At 57.1% G+C, this 21,121-nt stretch overlaps 2 protein-coding genes and 1 long non-coding RNA gene across 9 annotated transcripts in view; all 3 read right to left on the bottom strand.

Moving 5' to 3' along the window:
* Positions 1–7,785: 7,785 nt before the first annotated feature.
* On the bottom strand, positions 7,786–11,173 carry LOC143683985 (uncharacterized). The gene is made up of 2 exons (XR_013175777.1): positions 10,535–11,173; positions 7,786–8,095 (listed from the first exon to the last, which is right to left on the bottom strand). It is a non-coding gene; the product is annotated as an uncharacterized LOC143683985 (long non-coding RNA).
* Positions 11,174–11,252: 79 nt separating this feature from the next.
* CASTOR1 (cytosolic arginine sensor for mTORC1 subunit 1) lies at positions 11,253–15,827 on the bottom strand. Of its 3 annotated transcripts, none has more exons than XM_077160585.1 (9): positions 15,593–15,827; positions 14,886–14,956; positions 13,567–13,760; positions 13,354–13,486; positions 12,972–13,095; positions 12,409–12,522; positions 12,163–12,245; positions 11,980–12,074; positions 11,253–11,843 (listed from the first exon to the last, which is right to left on the bottom strand). In XM_077160585.1, exons 1-9 carry the CDS (start codon positions 15,703–15,705, stop codon positions 11,775–11,777), a joined length of 996 nt encoding a protein of 331 aa, XP_077016700.1. In that variant the 5' UTR covers positions 15,706–15,827; the 3' UTR covers positions 11,253–11,774. The 3 variants fall into 3 exon arrangements, with proteins under 3 accessions (XP_077016700.1, XP_077016702.1, XP_077016701.1); XM_077160587.1 differs by having other exon boundaries at positions 13,567–13,823; positions 15,593–15,635; XM_077160586.1 differs by lacking the exon at positions 12,409–12,522.
* Positions 15,828–18,346: 2,519 nt separating this feature from the next.
* Positions 18,347–21,121, bottom strand: part of TBC1D10A (TBC1 domain family member 10A) — a 29,867-nt gene continuing 27,092 nt past the window's right edge. For 4 of the 5 annotated variants that reach the window (XM_077160580.1, XM_077160582.1, XM_077160581.1 and 1 more), the window contains 3 exons: positions 20,235–20,424; positions 19,961–20,115; positions 18,347–19,100 (listed from right to left, as the gene is read on the bottom strand). In XM_077160580.1, coding sequence (XP_077016695.1) covers positions 18,684–19,100; positions 19,961–20,115; positions 20,235–20,424 — 762 coding nt within the window. In that variant the 3' untranslated portion in view covers positions 18,347–18,683. The remainder of the gene's footprint in view (positions 19,101–19,960; positions 20,116–20,234; positions 20,425–21,121) is intronic. The other variant, XM_077160584.1, reaches the window with a different exon arrangement.

The raw sequence follows: 21,121 nt of genomic DNA, 5'->3' as shown, positions 1-21,121 counted from the left end.
CCGCAAACCTGGGGCTTCAAATAGCAGCAGCATCTTCTCTCTCTGCTCTGGAGGCCAGAGGTTCGAAGCCAGATAGATGCCTGGAGACTATGTTCGTTCCAAAGGTCCTAAGGGAGAATCCTTCCTTGCCTCCTGTCTTAGCTTGCCCAAGCTGCTAGGACAAACACCACCCAATGGATTGGTTTAAACAAACATTTATTGTCCCACAAATTTTTTTTTTTTTTTTTTTTTTTAGGTGCACGGTCCAGGAATTGAACCTGGGTCTCCCACGTGGAAGGCAGGCATTCTACCACTGAGCCACCCATGCACCCCTATTATTCAACAATCTTGAAAGCTAGAGGCTCAACATCAAGATGCAGAGTCGGCAGGGTGGGGGGCTGGCATGCCACAGTCCTTGGGGCCCCTTAACTTGCGCCTCTGCCTCCGTCACATGCCAATGTCTTTGGCCTCCCCTTGTGGCTCTCTCGGACTTCCAGCTTCTCCTTATAAGGCTCCACAGCCATTCCTTATTTAGGCCACTCCTAAATAAAGACCTTCGATGATCCTGCTACAAACAGGTTTGCACCCTCATTCACCCTAACAGGTTCAAAGACGCTATTTACCAATGGGCCCCCCACCTCACCCCCAAAAGAATGGCGTCTTTCATTGGGATACACGGTTCAGGCAGCCACACCTCTTCCAGCTTCGAGGGCTGCAGGCATTCCTTGGCTTGTAGGTGCCTCACTCCACTTCCCGCGTCCTTCTTCACCTGGCTTCCTCGGCCTCTCTGTGTCCTCTCCTCTTTTTACAAGGACGCCAGTTCACTGGAGCTAGGTGCTGTCCTAACCCAGCGTGGTCCCATCTCGGTTCTTATCTAAATGACAACCGCAAAGACCCTATTTCCAATAAGGTCACATTCTGAGCTCCCAGATGGGCATGAATATTTTTTTTTTTGGTGCTGGTGCTCTCAAACTGCTTTTAGCCAAGTTGGAGACATCGTACTTATTTATGAGCAGACTCAAGGACATTCGGGGTGGGGGGCAGGCTCACAGGAGCGGCGTGTCATCAGAGGAGCTCCTGCTGGTTTTCAGCCGCACGCTGTGGGTAGACAGGACCCAGGCTGGCTGCAGGCGTGCCTTTGGATGGGCTATGGCACCACCCCCTTCTCACCCACCCGAGACAGTGCAAAGTTGCTACAGCCACGTCCCCAATCCACTCGCAGACACCACCATCTGTAGCAATCATTGCAGCTACGGAAGCGTTTTAAGCTTATTCATTTCTCTCACCCATCCTGGGAGGCCACATTGCATTCTCAGCTGAAAGAGAAGAACTGGGCAGTGCAGGAGGGGAGGTTGCCTTGCCTGAGGCCCCCCTGGGATGAGTTACAAGAAGAGGGTTTATCTGACTCAAAAGACCACGCTCCCAGCACTTGCCTAATCGGGGTGGCGTGCACAAGGGACCAGGTTTGCCAAAGTCAGGCATGGGGGGTGCAAGAGGAGGGCACGGCCGAAGGGTTGCAGGGACCGGAGGCATTCGAGGAGGGTCCAGAGTGGGGGGGGGGTGTCTGGCCCCAAGGTGAGGCGGCCTGGCTGCCCCTCAAAACAAAGCATTAGAGGAAGACGCGTCAGCACTTCTGGTGAGATCAGCACCCAGTGACGTCCACCTCGCCACCAGGAAAGGCTTGCGACATGGTCCAGCCAGTATAAATAGGCTCGACCACAGGGCCTGCTGTCCTCTTCCCGGGCCACGTCAGCTGCTCCGCGTGATTCGTGAGATCTTGGAAGAGAGGACCTTGGTTCCTTAGAACGGCTGTTTCCCTGCCTTTCCGGCCCACCCTCCAGCTGCTGGGGGCCCTGCCCCTACACATGCAAGGACAGGCCCTGGGATGGACCTGGGAGCCCCATCAAAACTGGAGGCAGGGGAGCACACGGGTGGTTTAGTGGTAGAATGCTCGCCTTCCATGTGGGAGACCCGGGTTCGATTCCTGATCATGAACCCCCCCCCCAAAAAAAAAAAACCTCAAGGCAGTGGGTGCACGGGTCCACAGTGGTGGAATTCCTGTGCTCTCCCAAAACAACCAGAGGTAGGAAGCTGGCTCCACAGGGCGACCCCAAGTTGCTGGGTGGGAGGTGAGAGACCAACCCGAGTTCCATCTCAACGCGAGCCCAGTGTTCTTGGCCTAGTCGTATCTCCTTTCTGAGCCTACAGTTTCCTCTCTGTAAAATGCAGTGACACAACTCAACAATACAAAGACAACTCAATCTAAAAATGGGCAAAGGACTTGAGTAGACATTTCTCCAAAGAAGGTATGCTATGGTCAACAAGCCCAGGAAAACATGCTCAACATCACTCGTTATCAGGCAATAATGCAAATCAAAACCACCACGAGGTACCACTTTGCACCCACTAGGATGGCTAGCATCAAAGAGACAGGCAATAACAAGTGTTGGCGACGATGTAGGTAAAGTGGAATTCCCAGGCGCTACTGGTGAGAATGTAAAATGGGGCAGCTCGTTTGGAAAACAGTTTGGCCATCGCTCAAGTAGTTAAAAATAGAGTTACCATATGGTCCAGCAATTCCACTCCTATGTAAATACCCAAGAGAAATGGAAACTTAACGTCCACGCCAACAATTCGTACAGGCATGTTCATGCCAGCACTATTTACAATGGTATAAACGTGGAAACAGCCCAAATGTCCATCAACAGATGAATGGATCAGCAAACTGTGGTCCATCCATACAACGGAACATTCTTCAGCCGTAAAGAGGGATGCCCACCCGATCCATTGGACATCATGGGTGGCCCGTGAACACATTACGCTAAGCCAGGCATAAAACGCCATGTGTTGCATGAGCTCATTTTATGAAATGTCTAGAATAGGCAAATCCACAGAGACAGAAAGCAGATCGGGGGTTGCCAGGGGCTTGAGGGAGGTGGGGAAATGGGGGGGCGGGGGTGACGGCTAGAAGGGGCTTCTTGTTGGGGTAACAAAAATGTTCTAGAAGAGATGGTCGCACAACTTCGTGAATATGCTAAAATCCGCCGAGTTATGAACTTTAAAAAAGTGAATTTTACAGTCTGTGAGTGATAGCTCAATAAAAAGATGATGCAGTGGCAAAAAGCGTGGGAGGCTTGGGGTGACTCAGGGACGAGAGGGCCTGGCCCATAGCAGGAGCTCGGTGACCACCCCCCCCACCCCCCCTGCCCCCCGCCTGCCCTCTAGCCACGGGGACACCCAGAGACGCACACTTGCTTATGACACAGGGTGGCTTTGCAGGCAGTTGGGAAAGGCCGTGTTACATAAACCCGGGGTGAGTGAGGCCGGATCTCCAGGCACCCTCCAAGTGAGGTCAGCGGGGATCCCACAGCTTGCAACCCTTAGGGCAGCAGCTTCAGCCGGCCACCGGATTTTTCTGGAATGTACACAAGTATAGGAAGCCGTGTCCCCCTGAGCCCACGGACTCCCCAAAACTGGATCCAGGGGCCCAAACACACATTCAGGGAAACGCAGGGGAGAGTGAGAAAGCACTTCTGTTTGGTAAGCTCTTCCGCCGGCCTCACACCAGTGCGGGCGAAGCTGACCACGGGGCTGGCGGGTGGGGACTCATGCATCTAGGTTGACAGTAGGGCGAGATGGGGAGCCGAAATGACGCCTCCCCCATCCCCCGCCCAAGCCCAGGCCCTGATCTGTGAGGTGAGGGGTGGGCGATAGGCCCACCGAGGGCCCTGCCACCCTACAGAGCCAGGTGGGGTCGTTTTGCAGCCCCGAGCAATGAAATGTCACCTGAAACCAAAGCAACACTAAACATCAAACGGGCATAAGGAGGTGCAACGGAGCCACCAAACCTTCTCCTGCAGACAGCGTGCCAGGTCTGTTTTGAAGGTCCAGATTCTTGCCAAAAACAATGTTTGGAGCCCCAGGTAACATCCCACTTGCCCAGCGGTGATCGTGGTGCAGGTTTCCGTGCGTGTGGGCTCAATCGTAAGCATATCACGTGGACTATGTCGCCGCATGCCCGCCAGCTCCTTGGGAGCACGAGGTCCCGTGAGTCTCTGTCCCGTAGATGGGGAAACTGAGGCCTGGTAAGGCCCAGTCATTTGCAGACATTTATGCAGCCTGGAGGAAGCAAAGGCGGCAAGTCTGAGCCCAGGGGGCTCCAACGGAGGACCCAGAACTGATGCCACCATGTGGCTCAACAAAAGCGTGAGCAAAGGGCTGTTATCGCAGGGGCCTGGCAGGGGGTGGGGGTGGGAGGAGGGGGGCAGGGAGTTCGGTATTTCTGCAGGGCTGGAAAGACAAGGCTGATTTTTATTAGCAGAGGTGGAGAAGAGAGATGCCGCAAATTCCATGCAAAGAGAACCTCTTGAGCCAATGTGGAAATGAAACTGTGGCACAGATGGAGTTCAGAGACTGGGGGCTGTGATGTGTTGTAGCAAGGCGGTCACTCAGGAAGGGAAGGAAGGAGGGGGCGAATGAGCTGCCTCCATCCCCGCCGCCAGGACGCAGCGCTTCCACTGCAGCCCCTCTGGAGGGGCTTATACAACACAGCCTAGCCCTGCGGCCCCACTTCCTTGCTAAAGATGCTCCCCTGGCTTCCCACTGCTATTCAGAAAAGGCCAGAGTCATTGCCCAGGCCACTAGGCCCTGCCCACCTCCCCAGCCTCACCCACACCTCTTTGGCCCTCTGTCTTCTCTGATCTTCCTTGGTCCCAATGGGAAGCAGAGCTCTCACCCCAGGACCTTTGCTCATGCTATTCCCATTACTTACAGAACTGCCACCTGACAGACACATCCAATCCAAAGTTTACCTGTCCAGGAAAGACCATCTTCCACCCCAGGCTGGGATTCCCCCCCACCCCATGATTTTCCCCAAGTACCAAGTACCATTCTTTGAACATTTTTCCAAATGTGGAGTTGTCTCCCCAGCCAGACCAAATTCCAAGAGGCTGTGCTATGTGGTTGTGGCTTCCCCTCTCCTGTCCAGGGCACAGCTGTGGCAGGTGTTCAAAAATCCTTAGTGGGAGTTGCGACAGCGGCTCAGTGGCAGAATTCTCACCTGCCATGCTGGATACCTGGGTTCGATTCCCGGTGCCTGCCCATGCAAAAAATATATATATATTCCTTAGTGAGTAGATGAAGGGATGGCCATGCAAACATGGCCAAGTGCAGAAGCCCTAAGAAAGGTGGACTGGAGGCTCAGAAATCCCCACCCAATACCCGGAGAGCCTTCAGCCAGCTGTTTCGAAGGTGGGTTTGCTCCCCACCAGCTGCTGGGTAGGAGGGGGCTCCCCCTGGGAGACTTCTCCATGCACCGTCCTGGGCCCCTTTCCCCCAGCAGATCAGAAGTCATGCACAATATATAGAAATGTATGAATGCCTTTCTGGGAAGTCTCAGTTTGAAAGATGCTGACCTTTTCCTTTAAGATGATTTTTAAAAAGCAAATTGAAAAATCTTCTCTTTTACCCTCTGTAGATTTCAACATTTCCCTGGAAAATGAACACCATCAAAAAAAGCCACGACATTTCTCATTCTTCCTTAAAGAATTTCAGAATGAATTCCATATAATTCACCTGACACCCTCACGGACTGGAAGGGGGCAGTCCTGTATTGTGCAAAAAAACAAAAACAAAACCAGAAAGCACTGTAGCTTTTCATTCCCTCATTCAGCCTGTGTGTAAGCCCCTCTTTGTGTCAAGCATCAGGAGAGGTGATAGGGGATAAATCAGAAGGAGAGGCAGGGCGTACAGCCGAGCGGACTTGCTGTGAATGGCCGCCTTTATACCCAGGTGTGACAGGTGAATGCATGCACAAACACAAGCATGCATATAGCACGTGGAGGGGCCTCGAAGACTCGTTTGTCCGGCTGTGCATTTCTCACTCCAGATCACAAGAGCGGATGCCTGATTGGGCCTGACCGTCTAGTACTCTGGGCTTTAGTAATTGAACCTGTGTCTTCAGCAGGACTCATCAGAATCTGGCTGAGTCTGCCAGGGGCCACTGGGACAAACTGTCTAAAGACCAGGAACTTATTGGAAGCTAGAAGTCCAAAAATCAAGGTCTGGACAGGCCGCGCCTTCTCCCATTCTGGTGCTGGCTTGCCAGCCCCCTCCACCCTGCGGCGGTCTCACACTCCTTCTCTGGCCCCTCCAGATGGGCTGTGTCCAAAAGTCTTCTGCTTGTAAGGACTGCAACCACGTTGTCTTAAGGCGCGCCCTCATTCAGTACGGCCACACCTTAATCGATAGCATCTTCACAGGTCCAGCTCACGTACAGGATCCACACTCACTGGACCAGAAAAATCCTTCCTTGGAACCGACCCCAGACCTGAGAGACATGCCTCTGTCTCATTGCGGGGGTTTTGGAACCAGGATGATGCCAGCTTCCGCTCTCGCCTAGGATGGGGGTCACACCGAGGGGGACGAGAGGGTGGCTGGCACAGTCAGGGGGTCCAGCCAGCTCCCTGAGCCCCTCGATGCTTCCTGTTACCAGCTCCCACCGCCAGGCACGAGCTGCTGCTTTGCTCACTGAGCTGGTTTCCTGGCACTGGCAGCTGGGAATCCTGAGTCGTGCAAAACGTGAGATGCCATCAGGAGTTGGGAAGGGGTAGGATGGGGGTGGAAGGAGGAAGTGGGATGGGCATGGAGCCTTCGCCTGGAGCTGACGGCCACGGGCACGCTCGGTGCCAAAGGCTGTTAATGGGAGTTCTCGATAAAGGGTCAGGACCTTTGCTCAACAGAGAAGACAACTGGAAGCAAACAGGGGTATCAGGCCAGGATCCCGGTGGGGTTGTCTACGACGCAGGTCCCGATAGGAAGCCCGAGGCATAGGCACTTGTAGGGGTGCTGGCCACAGGTCCCTAAGAAGTTTCCAGTGCTGGGGGCTTTGACAGAGTTGGCTTCTTCCCCTCTTGTCCAAACACCTTTTGGTGGCCGCTCCACAGGCAACAGGGAAAGACCAGCTGGAGTTATTTCAGCTCAGCCACAGAGCATGTAAGGGCCAGTTCTGGCTGGAAGGAAGAGAAAAGGACCAGCAGGGAATTAATTGCAAATGCTGGGCACCTCCGCAGCCTGGAAGGCAAAGCTGAAAAACACACAACCCCAGGGAAATTGACAGCACTGGAAGACAGCCAGGCAGGCTGCAAGGGGGCAAAAGAAAGTTCGAAGGGTCTCCCTGGTTTTTCTGCCCCATTTAACACTCATGCAAAGGGCTTGTTTGTAGATGTGTAAATGGCTAAATTAAATTAAAATGACCACAGAGTGCAGCTCAGGAGGGGGCCTGGTGGCTGCTGGAGGAGAAGCTCCCAGCTCTGGGAGAAAGCAGGTATAGAAGGGACATCCTATGGCAGAACCATCCGGCGAGTTGGGGCAAGCGGACAGGGGGGAGTGAGGACAGTGATCAGGGAAGGAGGGGACATGCTATGGGTGTGCTGGAGGAGAACTTGCTTGTGTTGGGAGGGAAACTGAGGCAGAGAGTCCAGTGGGAAGGCTGGGGCAGTGCACAGTGGAGCAGAAAGCAGGGGACAGGATGGCTGCAAGCTGCAGCCAGAAGGAGTGAGCAGAGAGGTAGGAGGAAAACTGGAGAGGCTGCAGCTGAGGCCACAGGGGGAGGAGGAGGGCAGAGGGGTGGGGGCATGTGGGGGACACCAGCACAGCCCACCACTCCCCTGGGAAACTGCATGGGAGCTGGGCCTTCTTAGAGCAGGGCCAGGATTGGGGGAGGTTGCACGTGCAGGACCCAACCAGTCCCCAGAAGACCCCTGTTCTAGTTTGCTAGCTGCCAGAATGCAACACACCAGAGACAGATTGGCTTTTAATAAACGGGGATTTATTTTGTTAGTTCTTCAGAAGAAAGGCAGCTAACTTTCAACTGAGGTTCTTTCTTACACGGGAAGGCACAAGGTGATCTCTGCTGGCCTTCTCTCCAGGCCTCTGGGTTCCAACAACTTTCCCCGGGGTGGTTCCTTTCTGCCTCTCCAAAGGCCTGGGCTGAGCGGCGAGTGCTGAGATGAGGTATGCTGAGCTGTTCGGACTGTGCCACGTTGAACTCTCTCATTTAAGCACCAGCCAGTTAAATCAGACATCATTCATTGCAGCAGGCATGCCTCCTAGCTGACTGCAGATGTCATGAACAACAGATGAGGTTCATGTACCATTGGTTCATGGCCACAGCAACAGAACTAAGCGCCTTCACTTGGTCAAGTTGACAACTGAATCTAACTACCACACCCCCTGATCAGGGAGAAGCAGGGAGACCAGGATGTGGGGTGGGGATGGGTGGGGGGAATGAGTACAAGGAAGAAGGGTGGGTGAGCAGATATTCACAGGCACACGTGTGGACACAGAAACCTGAAAGCTACAGACGCACACTCTCACACCCACAGCTCCAGCCCGGTACAAAGCCAGATGTGCAGAAACACAGAGCTCCAAATGTTCATGTGTGTACAATCCCCCATGTCCAGATGCACATGCCAGCATGTACACACAGGTACCTGTGTTGATGTAAATACACAGAGGCAAGCACACAGCCACACAGGACACACTACCTCACACACACACACACACTCTTTGCTGCCGAAACAGCCTCCCCTGCAGAGATGCATACATGGGGCTTCTGCAACTACAAGTCAGCTCTGTGCTTGGACGCCCACACAGTGCATGCATTCACTGCAAGTTGGGGGTCAGCCCCCTGGGAAGGGAGCTCTGGGCACCCCATATACTGGATCCCCAGCACCAGGACCTCCCTTGGAAAGTGAGACACACATGACAGCCACTGCCCAACACACCCACCCCACCCACCCAGGGGTCAAGGCCAGGCCTCGCGTGCCTGCCCACGCACTCGTTGCCACTGGCAGCAGACACCCGGCCACAGACGCAGATGGCTGAGATGGCGGGGGATCTTACAAAACCATCCCCGGCCCTCAAGGTTCAGCGCAAGTGTTCCTTCCCCCAGGGAAATCCCCCAGCCCCCTGCAGGCACAGTTAACCTTGTTTTGTGAAATCTAGGTCTGCTGTGCTGTGTGACCTCGGGCAGGTTGCTTTGCCTATTGCGCTCCCTTTCCACCTCTGTAAGACGGAGATCATAATAGCGCGTGCTGAATATATGAATTCATAGCGCATACCACTCTCATGTGACAGATGACACTGAGGCAGAGGAGGGAAGCTGCTACCTGTACACACAGTAAACCTAGCTCATCCCTGCTCTGCCTCTTACTGGGGTCCTTTCCACCAGGCGCGATCCTGGGACAAACATCAAGAGATCACAGAGTTCATTCAAGTTTACTCAGCTTTGGGGCAACTGGGCAAGCCCGGGGCTGGGTGGCTCAGACTGGCAGGGATGGGATGAGGCCTTTAAACTCTAAACTTCTGCTTGAATAACTTTGAAGAGGACTTGCAAGGTCACTTCCTCTGTGTTGGCATGAGAGGGTCAGAGACGGTGCAAGCGGGCAGCTGCCCCTCCCTGCCCGAGCTTTCCTCATCCCCCCTCCCCCCTCCCCTTCCCCTCCCCCCTCCGGCCCTAGAGCAACTGACGGAAGCAGACACTGGGGTGGTCAGGGGGCTGAGACCACCTTCCCCCTCCTTCCAAGGCATTGGGCAGAGTCCCTCCTCTCCCCAGGGCCCAGGTGCCCATCTTGATGGGAGACAGCGGTCAGGTCCCTGAGGCCTCATCTTCAGCCTTGGGTGGGGCTGTGCTGATGGGAACAGTGGCCGGGGCCTCTCAGGGCTGCAAGGTCAAGATCGCGGGCCAGCGGGTGCCCCCAGCCCCAGCCCCTGGCTGATCACAAGGATTTCCTTTTCCCTGGGATCCTCCGGGAACCTGGGTTGGGCAAGGAGGGAGGTTCCGTGGGCCCTTAGCTCAGCTGGGACAACTCCGACAGAGCCCGCCTGCCTGACTGGACCCAGGGGCACTGGCCAGGTGTGAGGTGCGGGGGTCACTCCCCTTCTCAGAGCGGGGCACCACTCCGTCCCCCCGACATCCGCTGGGGAAGGCCGAGAGTGGGCCTGATGCCCTGGTAGCTACGCGCCCCTCTGCAGCAAAGAACGCGGTGGTCACACTGATCCTCAGGACTGGGCCCGAGTCAGACCAGCAGCAGCGGTGTGCTGAGATCTGCCAGGTACGCCGGTCTTGCGGGCAGCCCCAGGAACTAGCTGAGGCCAGGGAGGGCCTGGGAGAGGACTGAGGCAGTGATGAATTGCCTTTGGAGATCCAAAATGAGAGGAACATCCAAACCAGGCAGACCGATGGATGGACACCCAGAGCTGTGCATGGACCAGCAGTTCCACCGGCCAGGCAGCTCCAAGAATCCCAGTTCTGAAGATTTTACCTCAAACCCAGGACATACACCTGTGCCAATTAGGACTCAGACACCTTCCCAGGAAAGCAACCAGGAGCTCCTGCTTTCCCAGCAAAGAATGATTCCCAAGGAAGTGCTCCCTTCCCAGAGTGATAGGGTCCTAACGAAGCCGCCTCCCAGGTCTGCCTCCATGCACATGGGGAAACTGAGGCCGAGGGGCCCACAACCGGTCAGCCCCAAGTTTCCTGCAGCTCACTCACCTGAGCCAGGGCCCTGCTGTCAGCCTCTCCAATCTGCAGCCTGAGGCCCCAGCGCCCGGTTCTCAGGCAGGGCGGGCGGGCTGCCAGAGGTTGGCCTCTGTTCTGCCTTTTCTGGGGACCCACCAGGACCTCCGAGTACGCCGAAGTCACACCCTTCTTCCCTCCCGAGAGCGGGCGGGTCTGGGCTGAGAGCACCCGATAACCTCCCAGGCTCGTCTGTGGGGCCCCATCAGAATCCCAGCCTCGTGGAGCCGGGAGGCAGTCCCTCTGAGATAGGAAACCTGGACCCAGGCGGGCCCAGCCTCTGGCCCAGGCACATAGCCATCAAGGATCCCTGTCCTGTCCTCCTGACCCTGCACCTCAGCAGAGAGGCCTGGTGTGCGATGGAGCCCCGGGTCCCCCAACAGGGAAGGCTGTTTGCGAGAGACATTCAGAGAACTCAGACGGCTGTCCAAAGGAAAGCAGACAGCGGCCTGGAAGAAAGGTGCTTTCAGTCAAGGGGGCAGTGAAGGCCAGGGGACCCCCAGGCAGGAGAGTCAAGGCATTGCCCACGTTCAGAACCTTCTGGGTTATTCCAGAAGCAACAAAGAATGAATGCAGAGCCTTCATTCTTTGGAGCCAGGCAGCGCTGCACGAGATTCTTCCATCCATCACCTCTCAAAGCTTCAGTGTGGGCAAGGCCCCTCCGACTGAATGAGGCTCCAAGGACCACACCCAGCCCAGTCACTACAAAGTCCTTTATTAACAAGTTGATAAAAAAAAAAAGGAGAGAGAGCTGTAAAAATACTTTTCTTAGAGGCCCTGGGATGGGGAGGCACTGTGAGAACTCGCCAGGTGAGAGGGAAGGCCACTCAGCCAGAGGCAGGACCGAGACTGGAGTCCCCATGCAAAAGTGCAGCTGACCCACTGGCCTGACCCAGGGAAGGCGTGGGCCTCAGGCAGGGACTGTGCAGACACCGAGTCCAGCCCAGGGAGTGGTGACGGGTTGGGAGCTTCCAGCTGGGAGCCCTGAGCGCTGCATTCCTCCGGGGTGGGTAAGGTCAGGGCAGCACCTGCCCACCCCACATGTGGGTGCACACAGGTGTCCGGTGCCTACACGCAGCTTACAGAGAGTGGAACGAGGGGACCCCTAGGTAGGAATGAGGGGCTCGTCCTAAAGCTTAAGGAAATAGCTTAGAGAAGCCCCCAGAAGTCTGGGGGTAAGGAAGGAGAGCAGGCCCTGCCCTGTTCCTGCAGGGGCTCAGGAGCCCAGGGCCTCCTGCCGTCGCTGGAGAACCTCGATGACACTGCTGATACCGTCCTCAGGTACCTGCAAGCAGGTGAGCAGGAGGGAGGGGTCACGGAGGGCTGACCCTGGCCAGAGCTGGTGCGAACTGCTGGCCCAGCTGATGGCTCCCCGTGTCTCCCCCCACCCTGCCCCCACCTCCCCAGCCCCCGGTGCTCACCAGGGCATGGTCAAAGTTGAAAGTGCTAATGTAATAGGCAGAGATGTCGGCTGCAGCCAGGGGACCCGCGATCTGGGCAACAATCCCGCATTCATCTGAGGGGTGCGGAGGGGCACACGTGAGTCACCTTGCTTTCCCCACAGGCCCTTCCCAACCCCCCAACATGCGTGGAGTGGCCCTCACCGAAACCCAGGGGCTGTCCACCGATGCGTACCATCCTCCAAAGCTCCCCGGAGGAGCTGGTCAGCAGGAGGTCGCTGGGGAACCTGGGGAGGGAAGGCAGGCAGGCAGTGGGCAGGGCACCCCACCCCAGCCCCTCCCAGCCCACTCGGAGCCCCTGAGGCAGGACAGCCTGGTGACCTCAGAGTGTAACGCCCTGCCCCCTCCCTCCCCGGGTCTGTGGCCTGCCCAAGGTTGGGGGTCACATACTTTTTCTGCGTCTCAGCATCCATGACGATGGAGATATAACCCTCAATGAGGGAGAAGGCAAAGAAGGGGATGGAGCTGGGTTCGGGGCCGCCAGAGGCTGCCTCCTTTGGGGCACTGGGGAGGGACAGGAGGCTCAGGGGCTCTGCTGGGCACACAGCCCACTCCCATCTCTTCCCAATCCCCAGCCCTGGGAAGGGGCTGGCTCTGGGTCCCCCTGAGCAGGCCCCTCTGGATCTGGGCTACTACGTTATCCTTTCCAACAGCCCTGACCTCCTCAAGGTGCAGGGAAAGGACAACGAGCCCTGCCTTTGCCAAAGACAAAGGACCCTGGGAACAGGGGGTGCCTAAGCAGTGCCCGGGCTAGGGGATGGTTCTGCTATTGCAGCAGGAGAGGCTCCCCTAAATGTCAGTGAGGGCACTCGGGTGTCCCTGGTTCCTGGAACACCGCTACATAGAATAGGGCATGGATTGACAGCACCGAGGGGTTGGGTGGAAGGTGGTGGCTCAGAGCACAGGAAATAGTGGTTGGAGAACCGAGGGGGGAAAGGCAGCCGGGGGCCCACCTGTGTGAGTAGAAGAGGACGTCAATGAGGGTAGTGGCGATGGCTGGCAGAGTCTCGGGATCCAGGGTGAGGACACAGAAACGGTTCTGCGGGCTCTGGATGGGATGCACCGTGGGGCTGGGCCCTGCTCAGGAGGGACCCAGCAGCTGTCAACAGATGTCTGTGGGCTGGGGCGCCCCCTGGTGGCCGGTCAGGGAGGAGCCGGGGCCTGGCTTGGAGTCGTGCTCTCCAGGCACACAGGCCTGGATTCCCCCAGCCTCAGTCTCCCCATCTGGTGAAGCGGACAACGCCTGCTGGTCTCCCCATGCCCACAGACCCACCTGCCCAAGGGAAGGGGCCCCAGCAGGGTTTGGGTGTCAGGGGGTGACCCTCAAGCCCTCACCATGCTGGGCACGGGGAAAGCCATTGCTGGAATCGTCCCTGGCTATGGGCACAGGCTCTCCGCCCACCTCGCGGTAAATGTTGAACTCCTGGGCCAGCGTGTGGATCACCATGGACAGGTCCTGCTCCCGCACCTGGGCCACGAGGAGACGGCACATCATGCAGGTCCCTGGGCACCACTGCCCACCCTACTGGGCACCTGTGGGAAACTCACCAGGATAAAGTCCGTCTGGTAAGTGGACAGCATTAGCACGGAGACATGGTGCTCGGCCAGCGGGGTGATGACCGAGCGGGCAATTTTGGTGACCCCAGCAGCCTGCACCGCCGTGGCTGCATTGCTGTGAGATGAGACGTTCAGCACCAGCCATGTGGCTTCAGCAACTTGTAGGAATTCAGAGGGGGGCAGCTCTGCAGGCAGGGGGCACATGCCCGGTCAGGGTCTCAGTTTCCCTGTCTGTGCCTTGGAGAGCCCTGCCAAGGTAAGGGCAGGTCTGGAGACTGGGGCTGCCCTCCCCACCCCCCAAGTTCTGCATTTGAGATCCACATATATGCTATTACTGAAAACCATTTCAGGTGCTGGCCCACAGTGGATTAGAACTTCCCAATTAAAACGAGAGCTCCAGATTCAGATGGGGCCTGGGTTCAAATCCTACGTCACCATTTACTTGCTGTGAGACCTGGAATTAAGATATTTAACCTCTCTGTGCCTCATTTTCCTTATCTGTGAAATGGGAGAATAGTGCCTACACACGAGAGGGTCCTGTAGGTTAACAGAGGCTTTATACCACCTGGCACCACCAGGGGTCGCCAGCAGGTCAGGCTAGCCCGGAAGAGACCTTGCCCCTCCGCAGACCCTGGCTTCCCTACATTACAGACAGGGAAACAAAGGCCTGAAGCCCAGCAGTGGGGGATAAGTCAAATTTAAGTTGGCTGGTCCCGGTGGACTCCAGGCCTGTGAGGTTGGGCCAGGCTGACAAGAGTGGGAACCAGACATCAGCTCCAGGGTGCTGGGAGGGACCAGGCTGGCATCCAGTCCAGAGCAGGGGCCAGGCTGGGGGTGGCTGCTAATCACCCAAGCACAGCCAAGAGGCTCCCAGGACCCGCCCTGGGAGCTGCCTGATCCTGCATTCCTTCCCCAACCCTGTCTCCTGGAGTTCCCAGACCAGCGGGGGAGGGGGTGACCTGTACCAGGGAGAAAAGTCCAGGGGGGAGGTTATAACAGCTGCAGGAACCGGATTCTTGCCCAGAACTGTAACTGAGGGCCTACTGCAGCTCCTGGGCTGAGGCTGCTAAATGCCCCTCACACACAGCCCAGATTATAAAGTCCAAAACATAACTACATCTACTTTACATAAGAGGAAACAGGCTCAGAGAGGGGAAGTGACTTGCTCAGGGCACACAGCTGGTGAGTGGTAAGGACTAATCTAAATCCAGATCCATCTGCTTTCAAGCCCCCAGCTCCTGTGAGAACCCTGCAGAGAGGAGAGTGCCAGGATCCCTTTCCTGGGCTTCCCCTCTCAGCCCAGTCCCCACCTTTGAAGCCCTCTTCGTCCACCATAAGCGTGTAATCCTCCGGGGTCTCTGTCAGGCTGAAGAACTTGCACCTGGTTGGGGGATAAGCAGGGGAGAGGGGAGGAAGGACGCCTTCAGCCTGGAGTGGCCAGCTCCTGGTGAACTTGGCTGTAATCGCCTAAAACAGAGCCCTCGCCGGGCGCCCCGCTCTGGCCTCAGTTTCCTTCCCGGGGCAATGGGATGTGAGCGCCATCTCTGAGATCGCACACTGTTTTATGCCTCCCGACCTCCTTCAGGACACCCTCCCCGGCCTCTTCACTCACTCCCCTCGCATTCATTCCAGAAGGAGAGGCTCCAGCCCACGGCAACAGCCCCTGGGGACGTCGGACCTTGGGCCCTGTAGGACAGTCCCCTGACCCAATATGAGGTTTCTGGAAGAAGCTCCCCGCAGTCGCCAAGAAGAGGTGTCCCCATCTGACCCCGAGGTTAAGCATTGCCCACCACAGGCTGTTTGCGTCTTGAATGGCCCTGGGAGGGGGGCCTCCTGGGGCCGGATAGGCGGCGGTCCCGGGGAGGGTAGGCCCAGGCCGGATAGCGGCCGGAGAGGGAGGGCTCCCACCACGCCTGCTCCCGCCCGCCCCGCGTCTGTCCTAAGGCTCCCGACCCTGGCCCGGAGCGACAGCAAAGCCCCTCCGCCCCGATCTGAGCCCCAGAACCCGGGCGCGCACCGGCTGCGGTGGGGCAGGAACAGCAGTTTGATGAGTGGATGAGTGTAGAGCCAAAGACCCGGACGGGCAAGGCTCAACACCCGCACCCGGTGCTCTAGGATGTGCAGCTCCATCACAGTCCACGCCGAGCAGACCCCGCTCCTAGCCAGACCCAGGCCGCTCCGGGGCAGGACGCCGGGGCGGGACTGCGGGGCGGGACGGTTTAAAGGAGCCGCTGCCCTGTAGCATCCACGCCGCCTGCGGAGCTTCGGACTCGCCCCGCCCCGCCCCTGACGGCCACGCCTCGCTCGACGGGCGCCCTATCCGGAGTGGTCACGCCCCCTCATACGCCAGCATCTTCCCCGGCTTCTTCCAGCCGGACGGACCCGGTCTTGGCTGGCTCCGCCCCTTTAGCTTTGGCTCCGGGCTCACTCCACCCCTCCAAACACCGCCCCTGCCCGCCGCGCCCCCTCTCCAGGCCCCGCCCTTTCCGCTGGACACCCGCCTCGCCGGGGACGGCAGCGCCTCAAAGGTTGATGTCTTTCGTGCCCCTGGAGCCTGAAAATGGGTTTTACGGTTGAACCCACTGAGGCAAACCGGGATTCGTCTGGGACCGGAGCGCTCTGCGACCCCCTGGGACATGGCGAAACAGCGATCTGCTGTGCAGCCGGAGCAATCCTGCGACTCCCTCCCTCCAAAAAATGTCTGCGTCTCCTTTTTTCCCACCTTCCTCTCATCGGTCGGCAGGATGTAGGATCGCCAGTACTGGCCGGGGCGGGGGGTGACACACTTCGTCCCATCAGCAAGGGTTGCTGAGGATCCTTAGTGATACATAGCCCTCCCTACTTTGTGAGTCTGGTGAACGCGCTGATAAGAAACCTAGACTGGTTGGGATATCCCTACAACTGTTCCTCTTATCCAGCTTTCAGAGCAGAATGTTCCCCAGCAGTGGTCGTAGAGAAGGGGAGGGCCCTGTGCAACAATCTACTGAGCAGGGGGTGGAAGGTGACCCAGGCCTAAGGGCCCTCACGACTACCGAAATCCAGAAGTGTTGGCCAACAATGCCCAAGGCTCAGACTTAAGGGGTTAGACTCACTGGGCACTCAGGACTGAGATCTGGACCCTACTGAGGCCTCCCAAAGCCTGTGCTCATCAGCAAAACTCAACTGGCCTGAGCACATCCCACCTGGCATCAGGACCAAAGGGGACCTTCAGATGCCACAGTCTGGGGCTTGTTAGGGTCAACCTGAACTCATTTCAACCTTAGGACTGGGTTCTGCTCATGCTTCCTCAGACCTAAGAAGACCCCAGAGCTGAGCAGGCATCAGCATACCTCGGCTGGCCTTGGGACAGGGCTGAGCATCCTCAGGCCTCATATCTGAGCAGTTTGAGAATCAGTCCTGAAGAAGCTTTGAACCAATTAGGTTAAAGCAGGCCTGTCTGAGGCTCAGCAGGCCTGAGCAGGCCTCCTGCCTTATCTGGAGCCACCATTATAGGCAGATAGAAGTAAAGCTAAGCTCTCTCTGCCCAGATTTTCCAGCACAGGCAGTTCCTGCGGAACGCTGTGTAGCCACCACATCCTGATCTGTGTCCCCTGGAGGACTGGGGGAGGAGGGGTGTTGCTCAAAGACTGGGAACCCCAATCTCATCAACGGCAGGTGCAGATGGGGTAGGAAACCACAGGGAAAATGGGTGGGAAGGAGGAAGTGGGTGGTCTGCCCAATAGACCTGTGTGACCCTTGACCTCCCTAAGCCTCAGTATCCCCAGCTGTAACAGGACAACATGTTCCACACCCAGGGCCCTCTGATGCCTGAAAGCTCACAGGGAGGCCCTACCCCTCCCTCTCCTGCTCCCTCCCTCCTTCCCCACCACTAGGCTCAGTCTGGTCAACAGCCAGGAACAGTCGCTATTGTTTGACTGGGAAAGCTGCTTCCTCAGCAGAAGGGAGACCTCTCCCAGGGACACTCTGTCCTTGCCCTCACCCTAGCCAGCTGTCAGGCTGTGACCGTAGAGTCTGCTTGGGCCAGTGGCAGAGATAGGTTACCTTGTGACCCTGGTCAAGAGAGGCAATGGAGGGGCTCTGGGGGCAAATCTGGCCCTGCTTCCCTCCTTGGGGGGAAGGTTCCTTTTCCACTCAGATCCTGCTTCCTAATCTGTAACATGGGGATAATACTAGCTTACCTGGAAAGGCTGCAGTGAGGATAAACCATTCAGGTCTGTGGCCCAACATGCCCAGCTTGGCACATGGTGGGTGCTCAGTCAACTAGAGGACCCAGACTTCTCAACAAGGACTCAGACTTCTCTCCTCAGTCCCCTGCCTCGATGGAGGCCTGGCCTGAGCACATGAGGACATTCAGGGACTCCAATCCTGACACCAGTGCCTGAGTGAGTACTCAGAACTTCACTGGAGCCTGAAATGATGCCCAGACTGGGCCTTGGAGAAGGACCCTGAAGCTGCCTCCTTAAGGAGACTCCTCTCTCTTGGTGATGGGAAAGGACCATGGCTGGGATACTGGCCTTGCTCTGCCCCAGCCTGGGTTCCAGCGCCTGTGCCCTTCTTCCATGGCAGCTGATGGGCATGGGCCAAGGAAATGGGATGGGGGAAATGGGGCCCAAGAACAGGGGCTAGCCCTAGACTTGGCAACCCCTGTGGCATAAGTGCCCCTCGGAGGGGCACCTGGTACTGGGCTGGAAGGGGGCTCTGTAGGTTGTGGACCGGAGATTCTGGGCACCAGGTGGTTATCCCCTCCTAGTTCCTAGCTGTACACCAGCACTCTACACAAGCCTATTTATTTCTGTACAAAACCATGTTCCTATTTTACACAAAGAGCACCCTACCCTTCAGCCTACCTTCTCCCCTCAAGAGGAGAGGGCTGAATAAGGCCCCATCCACTTAGCTCTCACTTACGTCTGCCCTGGCTGTTTCAGCCTGAGCTCTACTCTAGAGAAAATAAATAAGAAGGCTCAGGCAGAATATGTACTGGGCCAGCCAGATTCCAAGCGGCCCAGCGGCCAAGTGGTTGTGCCTCCAAGGGTGGGCAGTCCCTGGAGTGTCAGTCCATGAGCCATGTAGATGTGAGGAGACCCCACCCCGGAGGGCGGACTGCAGTGTTACAAGTAGGTGTCTTCACTCTCCTGGGACGTCAGGCTCTCCTGGGAGTGGTGGTGGGCCAAGTCCTGTGGGGGGCATGCATCCCCTGCAGCAGCTGCCACCTCGGTTTTACTTGGGGCCGGAGGCTTGTCCAGCTGCCCACTTGCCTTCGATTGCTTCTGCTGCTCCTTCTGGACCTGCTTGAGAGGCTTGGACTTGGTTTTGGAGCTGGGGAGGGGGGCATCCAGGGGCAGGCGAATGGATGGTGAGGGCTGCAGGGCTGGCCGGGGGCCCGGCTCTGCCTCCAGGATGGCCTTGGCACCATGCAGTCTGGGCAGGGAGTGGCTCTGCAGCTCACCACGTGTCTCCTGCCAGCGCCTCAGCTGGATGAGATGCTCCCGCTCAATCTGGCGCTCGGTCACAGGTAACTCCACCACCTGTGGGGCAGTGACAGGCAGGTTGTCACCAGGGAGCAAAATCTTCCCTTCTGCCTCCTTGCCTGGGCCTGGGCTCTCCCTCTGCATTCCTAGCCCCGGCCATGAAAGCTGACCCAGGCAGAATGGAGTCTGGTCCCTGTGGTTGTCACAAGTCCGAGAACTGAGTGCCAGGTGAACAGGTACTTAAGACCCACTGCCTCAGAAGAGAAAGCTGCCCAACCTGTGATTCCACTTGTCTGAATCCATGGGAGCCAGTAAGGTAAGTGATCAGCCAGAGCACATTTGCTCTTGGCCAAAATGTCCTCTTCACTGCTCACATGAGCCCCTACCTAGTCTCTAATTTCAGCTCTACTACCTCTAGCTGGATGACTTTGGGGGAATCACTTTGTGGTCCTGCCCCTAATAATGCCACAGCTCTCACCAGCTGTTGGGAACAGTGAGTGCAAAAGTACAAAGCTGCTTTTCTGTCTCTGCCCCACACAGCTGTTACCTATCTCACTGCAACCCCTATAGGACAAAACTCCACAAGGAAAAAAAAAAAAAAACAGCCAATGCCATGAATATGGTACCAGGGAGGAAGAGGGAAGATGACAGGCCACAGCTTCCTCTTCTACATTCCCAATTGATTCAGAATAACAAGACAACCACTTCCTTGGTCAGGAAGGTCCCACACCTAGGCTTCTGTGTGCCCCTCTCCTCATGCAGACAGAATGAGAATGTTAAGAAGGTCTACCTCCTGTCCTGGGGTTGCTAAGCACCATGCCCAGCATGGGTGACCTGCCCTCAGGGGCAGAGGGTTGCCATGCTCCCCAAAGGATCCATCCTCCCTCCCAGTTATAAGGGGAAGGTGGGGGCCGCACCTCCTGAACCAGGAAGGCCTCCTGCATGATCTTGGGGCTGAGGCTCCGCAGCTGCTCGATCGTCTCATACTGGCCCTGGCAGGCTTTTAGCTTCTCAGGAGAGCCCAGCGCATGCTTCAGCAGCACCAGCCCTACCCGGAAGATAATCTTGACTCCTGCAGGATGGGTGGGTGGATGAGCACAAGGGGTCTTCTCAGGGTTTCTTCAGAAACCAAGGCCCCCCACTGTGGCTTGGGCTGAGGACAGGCGTGCTTCCCCCAGCCCAGCCCAGTACCTTCACAAAAGAACATGTCCCAGACACGCAGTACAGAGCTCCAGGGTAGGGTGCGGGCAAAGGCACACATGAACCACTCCGTCATGTAGAGCAGTGGGTCAATCTTCTGCCGGCTGAGGTGCTTGTGGGCCACAGGAGATACTTTCTGCAGCAGTGAGAAAAGGATCTCCCCGTCTAGCTGGATGGCCTCCTGGAGGGACAAAGAGGCCACAGGGCCATGACTGTGGGCTCACTGCAGCCAGAGCAGAGACTTCTCATGCCTCTGGCCTTTACTACCTGCTGGCAGAGTACCCACCTCTTGCTGGATGCTGGGGATGCTAAGATGAGCAAACTAGATCTAGCTGCAACAGCACCACCACCACCTCTGCTCCCCATGGAAATGAGAAAGGCACACATGAATCACATGAGCAAAGAGACTTAGGGCAGGGGAAGAATGGGGCTAAGTGCCCAGAACAAGGCAGGACCAGGAATGCTACTGGGCAAGCATGTGCTGGAGGGTCCCTGCCAGAGGTCAAGGGAAGCTCCCTGAGGACTGAAGCGGAGGGAAAGGTGGAGTTGTCAGGGTAAGGAGATGGAGGAGGGGGAAAAGGAGGTTCCAGGCAAAGGAAACAGCCCATGCCAAGGCCTTGAGGCAGGAAGGAACTTGGTGTGCGGGAGGAACTGCAATCTTGCCTGTGTGGCCAGAGTGGCCGGAGGCAGAGATGGAGGAGAATGTGGAGCCGACGAAGCTGGAGATTCAGAGCCCTGACCCAGGAAGGCCTTGGGACTTCAGCCTGAAAGTGACAGAAGGCTGGGAAGATTTTCACCTGGGACAGGAGTGGCTGTGGAGAGAAGGGCCTTTGGAGGGGGCCAGAGAGCATCCAGCCTGGTAGAAGTCCTTGGCTAGG

The sequence above is a fragment of the Tamandua tetradactyla genome, chromosome 5, assembly GCF_023851605.1.
Source record: "Tamandua tetradactyla isolate mTamTet1 chromosome 5, mTamTet1.pri, whole genome shotgun sequence".
Lineage (NCBI taxonomy): Eukaryota > Metazoa > Chordata > Mammalia > Pilosa > Myrmecophagidae > Tamandua > Tamandua tetradactyla.
The sequence above is the reverse complement of the archived record's forward strand: the minus strand, read 5'-3'. Positions and strand labels throughout refer to the sequence as shown.

Coding starts and splice junctions, on each gene's coding strand:
- CASTOR1 (XM_077160585.1), bottom strand. CDS start 15,705: ATGGAGCTGCACATCCTAGAGCACCGGGTGCGGGTGTTGAGCCTTGCC. Junction 14,957..15,592: donor TTCCTGCCCCACCGCAGCCG/GTGCGCGCCCGG, acceptor TCCCCCAACCAG/GTGCAAGTTCTTCAGCCTGA. Junction 12,246..12,408: donor GATGCTGAGACGCAGAAAAA/GTATGTGACCCC, acceptor TTCCCTCCCCAG/GTTCCCCAGCGACCTCCTGC.